General features: G+C 38.4%; 1 protein-coding gene across 12 annotated transcripts in view; it reads left to right on the top strand.

Moving 5' to 3' along the window:
* HECW2 (HECT, C2 and WW domain containing E3 ubiquitin protein ligase 2) overlaps positions 1 to 20820 on the top strand; it is a 166298-nt gene that overhangs the window by 131943 nt on the left and 13535 nt on the right. For all 12 annotated transcript variants that reach the window (XM_086897047.1, XM_086897038.1, XM_086897041.1 and 9 more), the window contains 8 exons: positions 410 to 544; positions 3305 to 3407; positions 4396 to 4492; positions 7815 to 7898; positions 9606 to 9715; positions 13177 to 13297; positions 15333 to 15446; positions 19041 to 19193. In XM_086897047.1, coding sequence (XP_086753173.1) covers positions 410 to 544; positions 3305 to 3407; positions 4396 to 4492; positions 7815 to 7898; positions 9606 to 9715; positions 13177 to 13297; positions 15333 to 15446; positions 19041 to 19193 — 917 coding nt within the window. The remainder of the gene's footprint in view (positions 1 to 409; positions 545 to 3304; positions 3408 to 4395; positions 4493 to 7814; positions 7899 to 9605; positions 9716 to 13176; positions 13298 to 15332; positions 15447 to 19040; positions 19194 to 20820) is intronic.

Here is a 20820-nt window from a genome sequence, read left to right as displayed (position 1 = left end):
TTCATAATTATATGATAAATACTTTACAAAAGGTAATGGGTTTGCCACTTAATGACACCTTTTTAGATGCTTATAAGGGGATGAAAAGGAGAATACACCAGGATTACTTTTATTAAATATTCAAGTTTTCTTTTCTTGACAGTCATAATAAAGCTTCCCACTTCTGATGCTTGTCAGATGAGAATTTCAAAGTATAGACACAAACAAAGTAAGGCATTAAACAATTCATCCCTTCAGTGGGATAGAAAAGTGTTATCCTCCTTCTGCAGAGGGGAAATGCAAGCCAAACAGATTTCCCACAGCCCCACCTGATCAAATGAAACCTAGATCCCCAACAGGTGGTAACCTCAGACATAATTAATATAAAAAAGTATTGCTGATGAATTCTGTCTTCCCTGTCCTTCTGCAGGCTTTCTTTGTCGACCACAACTCACGCACCACGACGTTCATCGACCCACGGCTGCCCTTGCAGAGCAGCAGGCCCACCAGTGCTCTGGTCCATCGGCAGCACCTGACTCGGCAGCGCAGCCACAGTGCTGGGGAGGTGAGTGGGGTCTGGGCCTCCTCCTCGGGAGCAGCACCTGGTTAACCTTTCACATCATTCCATGTGGGAAGGAGCATGATTCTTCTGTAACAGTGCAGCAGTCAGCTGTAAGGATTTATCTTTTTTTCTGCTAGACGTTGTTGCTTTTAACATGCATGAATTCAGAGAAAAAATAACAAATATGAGTTTTTCTTATTTGGAATTCGCAGTAACCACACTTAACCACAGGAGAGCATCTGATTACTGATTACTGGTTCCTGTATCCAGTCTTCAACTGACAAAATATGTATTGTCCAGCACGGTGTCTGCTGAGTTTGTTCATATATAAGTGTGCAAAATGAGAGGGGGGAAAAGATACATGTGTGACTATACATCTAATTCTGCAACTTTCTCATGAAGTATGAGAAAACCATACCACGTACAGCTTTATCAGTCTGTTACATGGCTTTGAATATGTATTTCATCTCTGCTTCCTGATCAGAAATACATGGAAACCACTATCTTCTTGTTATGTTGTTGTGCAATGTTTTCACTGGCTGTCCCCGTGTTGTTGTTGTCGCTTCCTTATACTGGTGTATGTGCAGTGACTTGGACTTCAGTTGTACTTTATTTAAAAGCCTCTGTACTGTGGTTGTCTTTTCAGGAGAGGGTTATGCCATGCCAGGAATTGAAGATAACACAATTCAGAATAGCAGGAGAAATGCTCTGCTTTATCCTTTTCTTAGCTCAGTCTTGTGGCAGATGAAGGTCTGCCAGACCTGTTTCAGAGCAAACATCAATCTTAGCATCTGCCACTTCTCTAGCAGAGCTTCCACTGAGCTGCAGCGAGTGCTACAGCACTGGCTGCATACCTTGTCACATCCTGTGTGAACATAGTTTAGTCAGCCCCCCTCCAGTGTCAGGTATATTTTGCAAATGGTTTTAAATAGCATTTTCCATCAATTTGCTGATGTTATGTATAAGGCAAGAAAGTTAGAAGTGCCTTCATATAGCTATTTAGATCTTGAATAGGGTAAAGAAAGTATTTCTGTTGTGATTGATTTGTAGCAGAGCAGAAGTAATTTTTTCTTCTTGACTTTGCCCAAAATGCACTCAGATTCTCTCTTTAAGCGGCATCCAGTAGCTCTGCGCTTAAAACAGGTATTTGTGACAACCATGCTGCTGAAGTTGTCAATGCTGCAAAATAAGTATAGTTCATCTGACAAGAAATGATAATATATACTGCACTATACATAGTGCTGCTTACCTGTCAAAATTTCCCACTCCATCTAGATACATGAAATTGCTTAAACCATTTTTCTACAAGCAATTTTAGAAGTGTTTCCTTGATATTGTTACAGTTGTAACTTGAATTGAGGTGTAATTCCAGATAGGAATCTCAAGCATAGCAGTTCAATACAGTATTGCCACTCTAGGATTAATGATACAATTATGTTCTTTTGTCATTTGTATGAGCCTGAACACCAGTTTTTCCTCTGCACTTTAGGACTTACGTATTGCATATTTGCATTTTTTCCCTATTTTAAAGCTATTGCATAAAGGAACTGTACATTACTGCAAAAGATGAGTACTTAATTAAAAAAAAAATACTTTCTTTGGCATTAACTTGCCATGAACTTTGATGTTTTGAAGTCACTGACCCAGATTTTACAGAGGGATGCTCTAAAGCAAACATGAACCAGTGTAAGGAATGCTTTTTAGCTAAAGCTGAACTGTAGTGTGAAGCTGGGGCTAATAATAATGGCATTCCTTTTCCAGCACATTGCCTAACAGGAAATGATTCTTCATTTTTCTGAAAGAATATTATGAGAGAGCAGAAAGGTCTTGGGAGATATCTTGGGACTTTTGCTGCTTTGTGAATTCAGAGATTGGATTTTAAAGCAACATTTTATAATTATTTGATCTTTTGCAGTTAGATGTTTTAGAGATCTTTGAAGCTTGGGAGTGAAGTTTAAATGCTAACCATTACATGTAGGCAGATAAACGGAGAAGTAAACAAAGAGGGTCCAGCAGGATGAAAAAGAAGTTGATCAAATGTTTTACAGAGATAAAATACTGAATACCGAGAAATATCTGAAACCTCATCATGCAGTAAACTGCAGCAGTTGCCCTGACATAACAAATGCCTTTAAGAACAATTTTATATTGTGGTTCTACCCTAAAAATTATTCACATGCAATTTTTTTTAAGCCCAGAAGGTGAATACAAGAAAAACAGAACAGTGGTTCTGAATTATTCTAGGAGACATGTTTTTACCAATTTTGGACCTTTTTGCCTTGCCTGAATGTGAATTCATTCCTTTATTCTCCTTTGAGGCTTCAGCCACAAACTTGCTTCCACTTCAAATTTAGGGAAACTCCATTCATGCACAGAGGTAATAGAGGTGCTAATGAAGGCGCAGAATTTTGTTTCCAGAATGTTTCGTATAAAGATGTCCATGAATTACAAAAGACAAAATTAAATCACAAAATTAAGAGAGGTATCCCACTTTTAATTTTTATGAACTCTTTTCAGAATAGGACTGTTTAAAAATAGCAGTAAGTTTTGCATCAGTTTTGGTTCTTCCTATTAAAGGGCCCAGTACAGTATGTGTGTCCTAACAGCACAGCTGCTTGCTGCTGCAGTGATTACTGGGGATAGTGATCAAGCAAAGCCTTGATGTGTGCGCTTGGTTTTAAGCCATGTAAATTCTCCCTTTTCTGTTTCTGAGTGCATATGCTGGCACAGAGACACTCACTGTGGTTACTTGCACATTTTCAGGTCGGAGAGGACTCCCGTCATTCAGGACCCCCAGTTTTGCCAAGACCATCCAGCACCTTTAACACAGTCAGCAGAGCTCAGTACCAGGATGTGGTTCCAGTGGGTACGTCAGCACTGGGGAGTTCTCCATCTCTGTGGGGGTCATGGTGCTGTGCACTTCTGGGGTTTCCATTTGCTTGGGATGGCTAAAAGTTGCCACTGGTTATGATCCTCCTGTCCATCAGCATTTCCCCACTGTTCAGTTGGAACCTTCAGAGCTGGAAGCGTGCAGAACTGAATTACTGATGTATTTTACCTCCCTAGCTCACAGGATGAACTGAAGCCAGGGAGTCAGATTGGGTCCTAATGGGACTCCATGTATTCCCAGTGATTTTTAATTTTTTTTTTTTTTTCCACAACTTCTGAGCATCTATTTTGGCAGGATTACAGAAAGTGTTAATCAGCTTGGAATTAGTCATTAGCTTAACTTCTGTTCTCAGTTACATACACACAGAGTTACTGACTTCTGTGCCACCACATACAGAATGTAGCTTATTACATCTAGCAGCTGTCACATTGTGCTAAATCAAGATAAATTAATCCGATTAACTGTAACTGGCTCTTTGTACTGTGACATGTTTACTTGAAAACCTCTGCCCATTTAAATCCTGCTCCTTGCCATGGACATGGTGTGATGCTTCACAGGCTCAGCCATTAATGAGGATTTCAGGGTGTTTCCAATGGCTGCTTAATGTTTGAGAATAGATTTCAGTGCAGTGAAAACCAAGGTCCCTGCAATTTTATTCTAACAATAAATATTCTGGTTTGGCCTTAGCTAAGACTGTGAATGCTGAAATATAATAGAAGTTACTAACAGAATTATAGTTTCTAGCAGTGGAAAGGATATGTCACAATGAGATTTGGTTCATAATCAAGAAGTGTGTTCCTTAAAAAACAATAGAATTGATAGCCTTACATACAAAAGTGTTAGCACAATACTTCTAACCTTAGAACTGTGAAGTGTGTCATTATTGTTAAAGACTCAGAAGGAATGGCATCCTTTATTTTGGGATCTCCTTGTTTCAGCATGATATTTTTGTTAATGTTTTCAGCTTACAATGACAAGATAGTTGCATTTTTGCGGCAGCCCAATATCTTTGAAATTCTACAAGAGCGTCAACCAGATCTTACCAGGAATCATTCACTCAGGTAAGAAAATTAGTGAAGTTTGCTATTCCTATTTCAGTAAAAAATGCTATTTACAATTAGCTATTTTCATTAATTAACAGTGGAACATAACAGATTATAGACTTCTGGTGCATTCAAACATATTCACAGAGGTGTGGGAAATAGTTGTTTACTGTATTTCTATGTAACGGCCTGTAACAAGGTTGAGGAGAAGAGAGGTAGTGTTTTATTATCAAATAAAGGTACCTATGAGAAAATGTTTGGAACAACTGGCATAAGAGATTTGCTGATTTCTTCCTAATGTGCCAAGACAGCTGGATGGCACAGCAAATGTGCCCATTCATTTGGGTATGTGTACAGCTGGGAGCAGGAGGCAGAATGGCATTTTGGTTTGTCCTTATCTTCACAAAGCACATTTACAGAAAGGCTGTCCTGACCCTATGATGTCTGGAGGTAATCTTGTATCAATCAGAATTTTTGATGTCTCCCCAAAATTTACAAAATGGGATATCTACAGATTTTTGCACAGTACAACAACATCTGAGGAAGGATGATCTTTGTTGTGTGGTTGTTATAACTCCCTCCTATGTTTAGACTTGGAAATGGAATGGCAGCTTGGACAGTAGTGACCAGAACTGAAACTAATGTATCTATTCTTCCCTGGAAACTAAATTTAAAAAATGCTGCTTTGATTGTTGGCAGTCTCTCCTGTGCAGTGCTGTATTCCAGAGGCCTACCCAACCTGGCATGGCAGCCAGCACTGGTACTCATTCTTTTTCTGTTTTGTTTTACTTACTGATCCCTTTTCCTCTGTGTCCTGCAAGTTCCCAGAATTCAACAAGCTGCCCTGTTTTGCAGTTTCCCCATGTGTAGCGTAAAAAATGTTGTGATGTGACTTCTGTGTTAAAGGTGTGGTTTACCTTCTAAAGAAATCCTGGCTGCCAAAACTGAAACAATGTACTAGCAGAATACAAGCTCTCTAGAAAATACAGCAGAAATCTACAGTTCTCAGCATGTCAAAACATTTGTACCCATATCACTATAGGCAAGTTTGTCCCACCAGGCTTGGTTTGAAATCTGCTGGGGAATAGTATGCAAACAATTTCTGGTTGCTTGTAGTTTTATTGCTTCATATTCTTTTTCCCAGGGTGCTTGATTTCCTTTAGTGTGATGGCAATCGGTGTAATTTTCTTCGTGTGTGTTTTGGGGTTTTTTAACAAATTAGAGTTCAAATTGCTCACAAGACTTGTTGGTATTCCCCGATTCTGCTTCTGGTAGAACCTTGCTTCCTGATTACACGTTCATAATTTCCTACAAACTGAGACTTTCTAAAGAAAAGATGGGTTTCAGATTAAAAATGGAAGATCAGAGGATAAAAGATAGAGTTTTCAGTACCTCCTCATTTGCTTGAGATTATATGTCCTTCTGCACATTTACTTTGGAAGGAGACTGATTTATGCCTTAACTGACTTGTGTCAGCAGAATGACTGGGTATTTTAATGAACATAGTTTTATTTTACATTAAATGGGATTGGTCAGAAAAGCCATTCTGTTAAGCTGAATGGTTCCATTCTAATTTTAGTGTTTCAAGTTAGTAATTTGATTAAGGTAAATTATCTTCCATTACACCTCTCCTATATCCTTCTAAAGATGATGCATCAGTAACATTTTCATTTTTATAAAGATGTCAGTTTTATTTTTCTTGGTTAGTCTTTTAAGACCCTGATTTAGCAAATTATTGCAATCCATTTCTGTTTGACACATTGTAAGACATGGACATTGCTGTACACTTGATAAATTAACTGACCTTGATAAATTAACCTGAAATCCTTCAGTATTAATTATTTGTGTAAGAAGAGATAAGAAGTTGAGATTCTATTAATATATAAAAGTATACTACATGTAGAAAATTGGTGTTCAGAAGTTTCATGGTGGTGTGAGAACATTATATTTAATATATATTTATTAGGCATGTTGCCAAGATTAAATCTTCTTCCAAGCCAATGCAGGTAAAACTGAGAGGCTGCTAAATAATGTAAAAGGCTTCAGGCAAAGGCATCTGTTATACTTTAAATATAATTTATATCTTAATGGAAGGTAAAAGGCATATATATTAAAAAACTGTCACTGAAATCACAACTCTTGCTGGTAACCCAGGAAGTCATGGATTGCATTCATGTGGAAGGCTGCATATATTAGTTAACCCAGATAAAGCCCTTCTGGTTCTGCTGTTGCTGCCAGCCGAATGCGAAGATATATCTTGTAATCCACCATTTATTTCCTCCAGCCTTGCCATTTAGGCACTGATACAAAGTGAAGTGGGCTCTGGAAGTGCCCAGATGTCCCTGCCCTGCCAATTGCATGGACTGTTTTGGACCTTCTTGTCACTGTTGGTAACAGGACCTGAGGTAGACAGACCTCTGAGCTGAGCTAATGCTGCTGTTCTTATACAGAAGTCTTTACTTTTCTGTTTGTTTGGGGGTTTTCTCCTTTAGATTTAGGACACGTTTTACTACATAGGTTTGGTTCTTGTTTTCTTTTCCTCCAGAAGTATAAAGCTAAATTAGAATTTATCTCTACTGTACTATCATACTGACAAAGAAAAAATATGAAGGATATACTTGTGTTTCAGAATGCAGGGAAAGGCTCTGCAGAGAAAAAGAATAGGAATCCAAGGAATTACATTCAGTACAGATCCTAAAATTCTGTGTGTTACCATACTCAGAACTTAGGATGCACAGATTCCACAACAGTGACCAGACTGGGTCTAGGAGAAAGAATGTGTGCTTAGATGAAATAGAGGGGAGAAATAATACAGTTTTTTTTACTGGAAGATACCGTAAGTGCAGTATGGTATGAAAACGTTGGCTTTAAAATTACAAGTATGCATTGTAATGTATGGCTTGTATTTGTATAGAGATTCAGGTGAGACAGTGCCTCTTTAAAGAGTTCACTTTTGCAGTAGGAATGTTCTCTTACAAGTTTCAGCCTCCTACTTTGAATTCAGAGACAGGGACTTGAGTGTGAATTTGAGGGATTGATTTTCCTTTTATTTTTTTTAATTTCTTAAAATTTTCTTTTACTGTTTGAGTGCCTGTGCTACCTACAAAGTGCATGAGCATGGAGGAGATGAGGGCAAGAGGAGCATCCTTCCTCAGAACTAATGAGCTTTTTGATTGTAATGTTTTACTGCTCACATGGACTTGATATGGCAGGGAAAAAAAGTAGGGAAAAGCATAACCCAGAGGTGTCTGATATACTCTGTACTTTTTCTTTGTGCTGTGGTACACTTTGATGCCTTATTTGCAAAAGGTATTTTGAAAGCCTTTTTTTGCTTACACAGGGAGAAGATCCAGTTCATCCGGACAGAGGGAACACCTGGGCTGGTGCGTTTATCCAGTGATGCAGACCTTGTCATGTTACTCAGGTAGGCATTGCTGCTGCCCATGCACGTGGAACATGCTGTGGCAGCTGCTGAGGAGCTTTCAGGGAACAGCATGTGCTGATGTTGTCACCCAATCATTTCCCCTCCACTCCTTGGACTTGCAGCTGGGAGAGCTACAGCTCAAGGCTCAGGTTTTATTTTCATCATGTTCAGTTCTAGGTGGTAGTTGAAGGTCACACTTTTCACAGGACGAGCACTGTGCTTGTGATTTATATGGGTTTTCCCAGACCACCTTTAATTGTCCTGTTGCATTCAGCCCTGATGCTTAGAAAGGTGGTACAGCTCAGACCTTTATTCAACCATGTGCCTTGTGCTACTTTTAGAATGTATCTCTTCAGTTCTGTGCTTTAGGAAGTGCCTGTTTGTAAAGGCACATGCTTGAGAGGTGTTTTTATTACTTAGTGTCTCTCTTGCCTCTTCACTGTGCTGTCAAGCATTGTTCCCTTTTGCCAAAGCAATATTCTTACAGACTTCAGGAAATGGGAAGCTGATTCTTTACTAGTTTTCATTTAAGCTATTAACTCCAAAAATCAGGCAGATTTTTTTGCTAAAATTAAACCCTTTAATCTTGATGCTGTGCTATCATCCACTGTAAAAGTGCATCAAGAAATTCACAGGTCCTTTAAAATTGAATCTAGTGAAATAGAATTAACATTAGTAGTTGTATTATGAGGCCAGGTTGCATAATGATAATCTTTCCTCGTCCCTAGATCTCCCAAGTTATTACAACTATTAAAAAAATCTCATTTTAAATCTATGTTTGGGCCTTTTTTGAAATGTAAATATTGTTTCTTAAAAAACTTTGAAGATTTTTGTGTAACTTGGAGGAAAATACCATATGGCCATGACTGTAAAAAGAATGGTCAGGAAGGACCCATTAAAAAAAAAAAAAAATCCATGTAAAAGAAAAAGTCTAGCTGTATTTTTGGTGAACAGACTTCATAAGAAACATCTTTTATTTGAACATTGTTTTTATTCCATTGGGTTGCAGGAGATTGTCTTGCAGTTCTTTCTTTAGCTCAATAAATTTTTTTACATAAAAAAAATAATTTTTACATATTATCACATCAGTTTGTGTCATGTTTCATGTTTTCATATATATATATATATATATATGCATACACACACACACACACACACACACAGATGCAGTGATCAGGCTGCAAAATGTTTGGGGTTTTTTCACCTAGAAAGTTGTGTATCAATAATAGATGAAGCATGAAGTAACTCAACTTGAACAGGCTAGATGTGATACCTGGTTCAGCAGGAGTGTTATTAAACATAAAATGTTATGCTAACAAGCTTACCAGTCAATACACGTAACAAGTTCAGATGTGATTCTTAATCCTGGAGGCTTAGCGTGTTTCTGAATAAGGTTATTGACTCCTTTGCAATGAGAACATTAAAAAATAAAAAAAAGAGGGGGGACCCATGAATTTTCAAGGCTGATTAACTATATTTTAACCTTGAGAACAAATATCCAAATAGTAGTTACTGCTTTCCAGTACTTTCAAAATCTTCTTGAAGAAATGGAAATAAAATATTTTGTAGCACTCTAAGTGTGCACAGTGGAAATAGTAAGTGACTACCAAAGAAAGCAGGTTAATAACTAGAGATTTATCCTTAGAAAGCAAAACCTGCCATTTGTTCAAATAAACACGTTCTTTCTTCTTTCCTCCTTTTTGCAAGCTTGTTTGAGGAGGAAATAATGTCATATGTGCCGCCACATGCCTTACTTCATCCTAGTTATTGCCAGTCCCCGAGAGGCTCGCCGGTGTCTTCGCCTCAGAACTCTCCAGGTAAGTTGCTCAGTCAAAGCTTCAGCAGAGGCTCCATGAAACCACTTCTTATCCTTGATAAGACAAAGATCTAGAACTATTTTTGAGCAAAGTCAACAAGTACAATTGCATTTGACTGTCAAACTTGGACCTTTGCCTTGGGCTCACAAGATGCTTTGCTGGGTGTATTACATCTTCAGGGGTTGTGATTTTGTTCTGACTTGTAAAAAAACATGCAGACTCATTTCTCACTGATGTGAAACAACTAAGTGACTGCTCATGCCAGCATCCTGATGCCTGGAGAATTAAAAGCATGGATCTAATAACTGTACATTAAAATGGCAATGTAATTGCTGTGGGGCAATGAGGGACAATTTTATGTATAAAAGCCAGCTTGTTATACTTTAACACGAGCTCAAAACCTAGGATGCTGCAGCTGAATGAATATTAATGTCAGAATGGAATGAAACTGATATTTCAGATTCTAAGTTGCAGATCAGAACTAAATTATTGCAAGTATGACAAGTTCCCTTTGAAGGCCATGTTGATAGATGTTGCTATGCTTAGTTTCCTCAAGATAATAGATAAAAAAATCGGAAGTGGCTTAAGGGGATTTCTACAAATTTGATAACGAAAGTACAGATGAATAGAGAACATTTGGGGCGTAAGCAACTCTAGATAGTTCTAGACAACAAGAAATTTTTATCAGAAAAAGAACTGTGATTTTCATGGGCATTTCCCAGTTCACAATAGTAAAAAGCTTTGGTTTTTCATGGAACCAGATTAAATGCATTCATAAACATGTGGTAGCTTTTCCTGCTATTGGACAAAGAACCTCTATGAGATCTCTCTGAAGGAACTATCTAAAGACTTTAATGATCTTATGGCATTCTGCAAAGAAGTGAAATACAATATTCACATTTATTAATACTTTTAGTATGTGTATGGTTTAGACATAACTGTTTCTTTTTATTGAAAAGAAGGGAACGATGAAATCTGCATGTATGCATCTTACTTCCAATTGCAAACCTGGCAGTCTTTTATAAATAAAACCAGTTTTGGCTTCCAGAGTTAAGATTTCTTAATCACTGGTATGCGTACCAAAGCATGCTGGGCATGGCTTCATTCCAACAAAGTCATTTCAAAATACATTCAGTCTTTAACATGTGATATTCTCATTTACTCACAGTAGCAGCAGATAGTAGAGAATGAACAGTGATGGTTTTAGTCTCATTCTCCCTAAAATTGTAATCTGTCTTCTGGCTCAAAAAAAAATATAGAGAGACCATTGAATCTCCCTGTCAGTCTGCAAGCATGCACATTTGTGTTGGTGTACAAATGACTTTTTTGATGAGAAATTGTAAATAGCCCATGTTTCTATGGAGGCTCTGTGTTTTCTCAGCAGCTAAGCAAGCTGGCTGTGCTGCACTGCATGGGGTGGGGTGTTAAGGATCCATTGTTCAGATCAGTCACAATCACTTGTACTTTCTCTTTTGGGAAAGATGAACAGTCATGAAGCTACTCTTTATATCTGCTTTAGAATATAACCTCTTTGAAAATCAAGTATGATTATCACATTAGTGGTGGTTTTTAGCTCTTCCATTAGCACCTTTTGTTCCCAAGGCGGAAGTAATCACTATAATTGCCCAGGAATTTCTTGGCATATGCATCTGATTTGCAGTGAGGACTTGTCATGTGCTGACGGAATATTATTATGCTGATTTCTGAACCATGAAGTAATGTGTTATCAGGTTCATGTTTTGTGGTACCCTTCAAAAAAATCCAGCTTCCTTCAGTGGCTAACATTACTTTTGTTGCCTTTTTCTGGTGACTGCATTTTTGTACATATTTTGACCCAAAGCAAAACAAACAAGAGAGGGAAAAGGCCAATAGTTAAAAAGCTCTTTAGAGTTTCTGTAAGTTTTCGGGAGTTTTCAGCTGAGTGTACCTTTGGAAGCTCTTGGTGCTCTCAGAGCACCAAAGAGGAAAACCACTATAGCTCAATCAATGACTATGATCTGTTTTTCCAGAGGGCTCCTTCATGTTCCTTTTGGAGCCCTACAGATTCCATGATATTTACGATTTCTCCCACACTTCACTTCAAGCCTGGAACAAGTGCCAAGTGTCTTTCTGGTCAGACAGGTCTTTTAAAGACCTGTTAAATGGCATTCAGTGCTGTTAGTGAGCTCACTGCTCTCTGATCTCTGCAGAGATAGACTGCAGCTCCTTCCAGCCCCACTTCCGCAGGATGTGCTGTCGCTTTTTCCGTCAGACCCATGGGCTTTGTGGCTGCGCTTCTTCTCCTGTCTCTGCCCACAGGCTGAACGGATGCACCTCCTCTCTTTTATTACCTGAAGCCTTACATTCCCATGCCTACCCCCACAGTAGCAATCAACGTTTCTGTATTGGCTTAGTTTCTCTCAGGGAGCCAAAAGCAAACTGGGATGAAGAACTGAGCAAAAAGACAGAACTCTGCATAAAAGTGCTGCTAAACTGTTCATTTGTGCTTTCAGTGCGTTAGAGGTGACCTCTAGTTCCAAAGAAGTACTTGGCAACTTATGCATACTTTACAGCATGAAAAATTTTAAACATCCTCCGAATTTTTTGTGTGGGATGTCTACACAGCCACATAGGGAAGGAGTTTAACTGCCTCCTTGGCACCCTGCCTCACAGTCGAATCAGTGCAAATAATTTATCCAGGGAGGCAGTGAAAGTCCTAATGAGGGCCATTTTCAGAATAGGTCAGACCAAACACCTAATTTGTATATACTGGACTTTTACATGTAATTGTAGGGTATGCCATTTTTTTTTTTTTTTGTGTACAGTTCTCACCTCTCCTTGCTTTTAAGAAATTGACACTCAAAAATAGTTTTTCAAAATTAAATTCATTTACATGATGATCATGTATGTTTCTGCGGCCACAGATTAGAAGTTTTACCAACTTAAATTTGGTAGTCTTTCCATTCTTCCTATATTTCTCTTCCTTGTTACTTCCCCAGGAAAAAGCTTCTGCTAAGGAATTTCCAAATGTTTTCCTTCTTCCTCTTGGTGTAGTTAACAGGGGCATTGCAGAGTCTAGTCTGTTTATACTTAATTTCTGAGTTGCTGTTTTCCTGATAATATTAAAACCAGAACAGAACTTTATTTCATGAACTGTTATAAAGGTTAGACATAAAGTGTGCTTGAAAAATAAAAAGTATTTCTAGTTACTTGTGCTGTTCTTGTAATCCATCTTTTGCATTGACCTGGATTTACTCTTTTAAGATTTACTTTTGAAAGATGATACTATTGGAAGTGAGCAACCAAAAAGTCTTGGATGCAGAGCAGATTTGAAGATATGCAGCTTTTAGTCTTTATAAAGGTGACTAAACCAAGGACATACCATGCATACCTTTTGCTAGTAAGGAGTCTTTCCAGTAGCAGATGGGACTTCCATCAGGTCATGTCACTAGGGCTCACTCTTTGCTCCTTGCTCCCTGCAGGTACTCAACGTGCCAATGCCCGAGCTCCAGCTCCGTACAAAAGAGATTTTGAAGCCAAACTGAGGAACTTCTACAGGAAGTTGGAGACTAAAGGATACGGACAAGGCCCAGGAAAATTGAAGTATGTTGAAGCATCTCATGAAACTGGATTTCTTTTCAGGCAGCTTGCCTTGCCTCATGTATCTGCAAACTTCTTCCCATTAAAAGGAATGCAGATGTTATGGTTACCCAGGCATTTCTGGGAATATAAAACCTGTAATAAAAGACTTAATGCCAGCATGTGATTCACAGCAGAGGATACAGCAAGTTCTGAGCTCCTCTGTGCTCCCTCCAACTATGTTTTTGTACAGACAGTATTACCAATATGGTGCCAAAAAGAGCTTTGGGAAGAGGCCTGCAGAATAGGAGGCATCTGAATTCTTCCATTATAGCAACTGCTATGATATAAACAGTTATATTTTCTCATATCTTTTTCCACTAAAAAAAAAATTAGATAGGCCAGTCTTTTGTACATCATTGCCTGTCCTGATACTACAGTCCTTTTTAGTAAAGAGGATTCACATGTTAAATGTTACTAAATACATAGGATTGCCTTAAAAAACAGCTAATATTTTTATTTTAGCAGTCTGAATGCTAGAGTGCGTGAGTGAGGTCTTGCCTCCTTCATTTATTTGCTAATCATGTGATTATGTGCTGTTATATATCAGGATTGTCCTCACAAGATACTTTCAAAATTTTGTAAATTGCCAAGTCTTGTGCCATTTAACAAACTCACAGCCACGAGGCACTAGAACATGATTTAATAATTTCCTCTGTTATAAAAAGGGGGTTTTCTATCTGTTTTTGGATTTGGGATTTTTTTTTAGATTTCCTTCAGCCAGTCACTTCTCTTATTTTGCAGAAATCTATGCAAAGCTCAGACTTCATTCATGTGAGCTTGTAACAAATTCTGTAAACTGAAATGGGATTAAAATGGTATTGTTTAGACAAGTCTTAAGAGGCAAAGGTTGAGCAGTTTCATATAATGAAATCATAAACAGTAAAAATCTTGTCTGTGAAAACTTTGTCCTGAATGCTTGGGCAAATAACTGGTGGGGAACATTCTCTCCCTGTAATATCTTTTCCATTTCTTACACCCTTTTTTCCCTGTCCTTTCTTCCCTGACCTATTTTCCAGCACACTGTAGATTTTTAAGCTGTAATTTTACATGTGAATGGAAGTTTTCTCTGGGTTGCTTTCCCAGGCAGCAGTGCTGACCTGTTCAAAGCAGGGCCCAGCACAGCTCCACTGCTGCCTGGGTCCTCTTGTTGTCCAGGTACCTGCTCAGTTCCTGGGTTCTCTCCTTGCATGTCCTCGGCAGGATGGCTCAGGGCACTCACTGGGCTCTGCAGGGCCAGCAGGGGCTGTGCAGGAGCCTGGGGTGTGTTCAGCTGCCTTCCTGCAGGCAGCAGCGGCTGCTGCCTGACAGGCACACACAGAAGGCAGTATTTGAATATAAAGTGAAGTTTCAGAAACTAGTTAAACACATATTTATAAAATGTTTAAGTAAGGAAGATTCTTTCACCTCTTATTTGATATCTTTATGACACTTCCTCATTTTCACAATTTTTCTTTCAGAAGGTCCGTTGCATTTTCACACATGATGTTTCAGTGGGGTTTTCTACCAATAATTGCCATTCCTTGTAGTCCTTTTGTACCATCATACACTCAAGGATAATGTAGGGATGTGTGTTTCTGGGTTTACCATACTGTGATTTGCCATGGTTTTATCATTTTCTGTGTTAAGAGATTTATTTTTATGGAAAAGATTAGGTTCCTGCTCACAGTAAAACTCACTTTAGGGGCCCAGCTTTACTAAAGGATTTCAGACTTAATGAAAATGCCAGCTTCAGGACCTTTCCCCTTGAGACTTTAATTTAAGGAAGAACCAAGGTAGACAAACAACTACACTTCTTTGTACAAGGGACATTTTATTGAAATCTAAAGTAGACCGTTGAAGGAAATAGGCTAAGAGGAGCTTCCTGATCTGGATAAAATTATCCAGCAGAAACAGGTATCTCTGAAATCACCCTGTTACTATCCTGCAGTGTTAATGGTTGTTTTCAAATGTGGTTCATGTTCACAAATTACTGTTTCAAAATAATTTTGCCCTTCAGATTAATCATCAGGAGAGATCACTTGCTAGAAGATGCCTTTAACCAGATCATGGGCTACTCAAGAAAAGACCTGCAGAGAAATAAACTCTATGTCACGTTTGTTGGGGAAGAAGGGTGAGTAGAACAGGAAAGTATTTGTGGTCTGAGAACTCTGTCTTGCATCTCCTCTCTCACCAGCCTTGTTGTCTAGAGTGAAAAGAGGAAGGACTGCAGTCAGGAAATGCCACATACACAAGCCTAGAACTTACAGCTGTTCAAGATGGCTTCTTAAGCATTTTGCAATATCCTGCCTTTGCAGAAGTAATGTGAATGCTTGTGTGAATTTTCCCAATAGTTGGTGTGTGTCTCAGAATGTTGCTGGGAAAGCAAATTAAAAACCAAACAACTTTCTAGTGTTATTCGTATTTCTTTTCTCTCAGTGCTGTTGTTTCTGCAGGGCTTACCAAAAGACAGCTGCCATTTGTTGGAGGGAGAGCGCTTTCGGAGTAGGCTATGGGCCTCAGTCCTTAATTTAGCCCCTGTCTGAGGCATTGGGAGCAGAAGGCCCTCAGTGCTACAGGAGGTGCTCACTGCCTCTCCAGGCCAGGGCCTACCTCACAAATAAAAGTAACTGGGCTGTTGTCAGTTGTTAAAAAAACCCAAATATTCCCCACACTTCTAAGTCCTGTTCAGAGAATTCTCAGTCCGTGTCTAATGAAAGTCTAATGTGTTACAGGTTGTGAGATGAGCTCTGCAAAGCAAGATGTGTTTAGATTTCCTCTGCTAGTGAAACTGAAACAATGTACTATTTGCTGCTTTTGTCTCTTGATTTGTGCCCCCTTTGGCAGTTCTTAAAGCCCACTTGTCTGTCGTTGAAACAGTTAATGAATATATTTGTTAATACATTCAAACTTTTATTCCATGATATTCAGAAAACTGCAGCACAGCTCTTGGAATACTGTAGTGTGTGCTATTGCCATGCAATGTGTGAGTCTTTAAAATGCAAAGTTGTAATAGAAACATCTCTTACAAGATTAGATAAAATTAGTATGTCTTTGAAAACCTCTAAATCCTGCTGTTTGTTTAAAGTTCACTCTGAAGCACTCACTGTTTAATACAGATGCAGTGAAGTCTTAAAATAAAGGATGTTGACAGCTGAGAGCCAAGTGTGGACTTGTTCATATAAATAATATCACCATGCTGTCTGAGGAAGAACTCAGAACTGGAATGGCAAGGCTGGTACACAATGAGATTATGCTGTATTGACAAAGGAGGGTGGGGATGCAGGAGCAAGGCCTGTTTTACACAGCCCCTACCAGCCTTTACTTTCACAGCTGCAGACTCAAGTCAGATTTAAAAATGAAAGGGAAAATTTTAAATCATACATGAGATAGAGATTGATCCAGATACACCATCTCCTTTCATCAGACCTCAGACTTTTGCATTTCCTCACTCAGCAACACAAAGAGTGACCTGGAAATGGGGGTGACACCTTCTGTCCCCATTATATCCAGCTTTACAAGAGACTCTAGCCTTAATGGAAAAGAATCAGTTAATTAAGAGCAAAGTCAAATTAAAATGACGTCAGTCCTTTATTTACACATCTGTATTTTTAATGAAGAAAGGATGTGTGCAAACAGTGTTGTTTCATAAGAGATGGTGCAAGGGTATGTATCACATCCAGCTACTCATTTGGCCAGGTGAAGAAAGACAGGTCAGGGTGGAGGAGAGGAGGAATACTGAAAGTTAATTGTTTCCTATTTGCTTCTCCTTTTTTAAGAGTTTAAGTAGGAGTTTGCTTTTACATTTCTTTTCCTCTTGGTAAAGAGATGTAAGTCATAAAGTAATGGGTAAGGAGATACATACATAATACAACATTTTAGTAATTATTGATTTATTAGTGTATAAAATAGTGAGTGGGCAATTCAGACATGGTTATTGCTGTTCAAGTGATTTCTGTCATAAGTCTCAATGTTTATCTTCTTCTATACTCATTAATTGTGATGCTCATGTAATGGTTTTTATACACTCATAATTCATATGGTGATATATTACAAAAATTCAGATACAAAGAATACGGTTCCTTGTTTTTCCTGATTTCTTTAAACTACTAGGAGAAGCTGCTTTGCATTTAAAAGTGGTAAATCTGAAGTATTAATGGTGCTTCCTAGGAGACATGAGTCATGTTGCCAACAACATATTACTGTCCTGAATATCCAAATGCCCCACAGTTGCAGCTGTTGTGTGGTTGCATACCTCTTGTATGAAGTTTTCTCACCCTTGTGCCAAGCCTTTAATTGTAGGATAAATCTCACTGGCAGTGCAGGACTCTCTTGATTGATTTACTTAACATGACTCACAGTAACTGCATACAGAGGGAGCTGTATGAAATGGCTGATAGTCAAACACACAGTTTCCTTTCTATCTCAGGATTTCATAGTGTGATTATCTCAGAAGTTTGCAAGAGTCTTCCAAGTGACCCTTTACTTCATCCTGGCATTTGTGCCAAGATTAAGATCCAGCAGTTGTCCATGGTATCAAACCATTTTTGATTTTTTTTTTTTCTCTGATTTATTGATGTAATCAACCCCTTCTTGCCAGGGTAAGGATCTGTTTCAGTACTTCACTGCTGAAGCTTAGCAGAAATGAAATGCTTCCAAGTGACTGAAGGGAAAATGCTTTTTATTCAGCTGAGGAAAGAGGGTTTGTCCTTAGCTTGATAATGGCACCTAGCCTTTACTTTCCTGACAACTTCTTCCTCAAAAACAACTCTCATTTGTGGTTGTCTTTTGTAAAAGTTTATGAGCCAAAACATTCATAGCAGAACTTTGTGAAAGCTGACCTTCTCAGTGGTACTTCTGTCTTGCATTGTCTCAGTACTTGAGTCAAATATTAAAACTTTGGTCTATAAAAGATGTATCTTTTTATCTATTAGGGTTATAATATTCTCTATTCCCCACTGGAAAACCCCTAGTTTTCTGGTTTCCAACTCTAACAGATCATTAACATCATACCTAACTTATTTTGCTGGTGACCTGTAAATGTCACAAGTCAGTCTCAGTGCATTGTCAGCAATGACTTTGTTTATCATTCAGGAAGAAGGGGTTATTTAGATTCATTAATACTGGAATCTTGAAATAGGGAAAAAAAAGAAGAAAACAATAAAAAAAACAACAAAGGAAGTGCACTCTCCAAAAGACATTTAAATGCACTCAAGTTTGGAAGACAGACAAGAAAATTTAGACCAAGAAACATAAATCACTGAAACAATCTGAGACTATATTGCTGGGGAAAAGAGAAATATTATCCCTCAAATTGTCCTATGGTTGCAAGTCTGTAAAGACAAAACATGACCATTGTTTATTTTCATTGTTAATTTGTCAGATGCAGATAAGTCTGATTTTGGCTCTTTTCATGATTTTCCTCCTCCCCACCCTAGCCACCCCCAGTTATTTGGTTATATTCCTGTGGCAAAAAGGCCATTACAGCTGGAGCCAAAGCTTTTTTCTGAGAGCAGCCCACATGGAGAGCTTCATTCCAGTCCTCCAAGCCATTCCATTTTAAAATAGTCCCTTGAGAGTTCCACATGCTTTGGCATTAGGCAATCTGCATGGATAAGGGTTTTGGTTAAAGTCTTACGAAATTTTAATCAAAATATAGTGTACGGAATGTAGATTTTTTTAAAAAAAAAAAGTTTCTTCATAGTAATGTCAGGTTTTTTCTTTAAAGGTTGGACTACAGTGGACCATCAAGAGAGTTTTTTTTCCTGGTGTCCAGGGAGCTCTTCAATCCATATTATGGTTTGTTTGAATATTCAGCCAATGATACCTACACAGTACAAATAAGTCCCATGTCTGCTTTCGTAGACAATCACCATGAGTGGTAAGAATTATTTTCTATTTGTTTTTCAGATACATTTTCTGTTATTCCCACTTGTAGAGCAACTGCTCAACTCTGCTCAGACTTGTAACACAGGATCTGATCTTTTTAACCAGCAGCAAAATAATTGCATTTCTTTGGACTTCCCTGATTTTGGTTTCTCTTGTGGTTTTTAAATGATCTTATTTCTCACAAGGTCAGCAAAATTATGATTTGGAACATGTACCATGGGATTGCCTCACAACACAATTCCCTGCATTTCTTGTACATTAGCAGTCATTTCATGAAAGCAATATTAACCTCTTGTGTATTAGAAAAAAAGCAAGAATAAATAACAACATACTGACTTTTTGTCAGCTAAGGAGATGAAGGGAGGTTTCAGGCACGTATTGCTGTATGTAATTTTAAGTCTAATTATGAGTCTTCCTAAAGAGTACAGAGATCTCCTCAGTGGAAAAACCCTGACAATACCTATTGGAAGTTAATCTGTGGTGATACCTTATTGGGGGTAGGGGGAAGACTGCTGATCACACAACTTTGAAACAGTCCGTACATTTGTCCATGCTTCTAAAATAGTTATTGAGGATTTTTGCATAATCGTATTTTCACAATTGTAAGCCAGTTTAAATCACCCTCAGTTGATTTAAGCCATGGCATCACCATAAATCTGTAAAGCCATGCTGTGACTATTAACAGAGAATTCTGCTGTGTAAGTAGTTGGATTACATTAATAGCGGAAAGACAACTGCTCATCTCTGTAGGACAGATGCACTGAGTTCTTATTTTTTGAAAGCCAGTTATGAAGAATGAGCGTCAGAGAGGAATCTCATTTCTAATTTTACAAATTAAAAGAAAATTAACTGGTTGGCAGCTTGGTTAGTTGAAGCAACCTGCCTGTTGAACTTCAAGTCTCTATTGGAAAGGCAAAACAGACTGGCAGAGAGGTGAGAGAAAACCCTTATGTGCTCTGCAGCTTCTGCCAAAACTTTTATTTATCCCTGGCGTCTGTAGTGGTGGACCAGAGACCTTGGGAATGAAGGAGGCATGACCCCTATCTCTTTTTGGGAGTGCTGGTTTTATACAGCCCCAGGGGGAATTCAGAAAATGCAGCTGTGACAAGCAATTAGTGCATGGAAAGGAGAAGGCTCTGCCTGTCACATCCTCATCTTGCAAACGTTGTACAAGCAGGTATAATAAAGCCCTAATTTTTCCAAGAAAAATGTTGTAAATGATACATAAAAAGAAAGTTCAAGAAACATTTAGTTTGAAAACAAACACTAGACTTTAATCTAGTTCTAGAATTGTGGAAGAGTTTTCAGAATGGATCTTGATTCTCATGGGAATATTTGCAAAGACCCTCCTATTTCAAGGTGCTGCCATCTGATCTCAACCCTGGCAAACTTCTTCCTTACACACCCAACAAAGTGAAGATAAAGGAAGAAAGAGAGAGCTGAGAGAAGGAGATATAGATCCTGTTGACATGGGGCTGGAGATCACTGCAATACATGAAAAACTGTCTGGCCCTGTGAAAACGTACATAGACCTCCTTAACCACAGTCAGAAGAGGGAGCAAGGAGCCACTGTAAGCAGGAAAGACAGACAGCATGAACTGTCAGGCTGGGAAAGAGTA

The sequence above is a fragment of the Cyanistes caeruleus genome, chromosome 7 (genome assembly GCF_971803275.1).
Source record: "Cyanistes caeruleus chromosome 7, bCyaCae1.hap1.1, whole genome shotgun sequence".
Taxonomy (NCBI): Eukaryota; Metazoa; Chordata; class Aves; order Passeriformes; family Paridae; genus Cyanistes; species Cyanistes caeruleus.
Note: the sequence above shows the minus strand (reverse complement) of the source record. Positions and strands in the feature narration are given on the sequence as shown.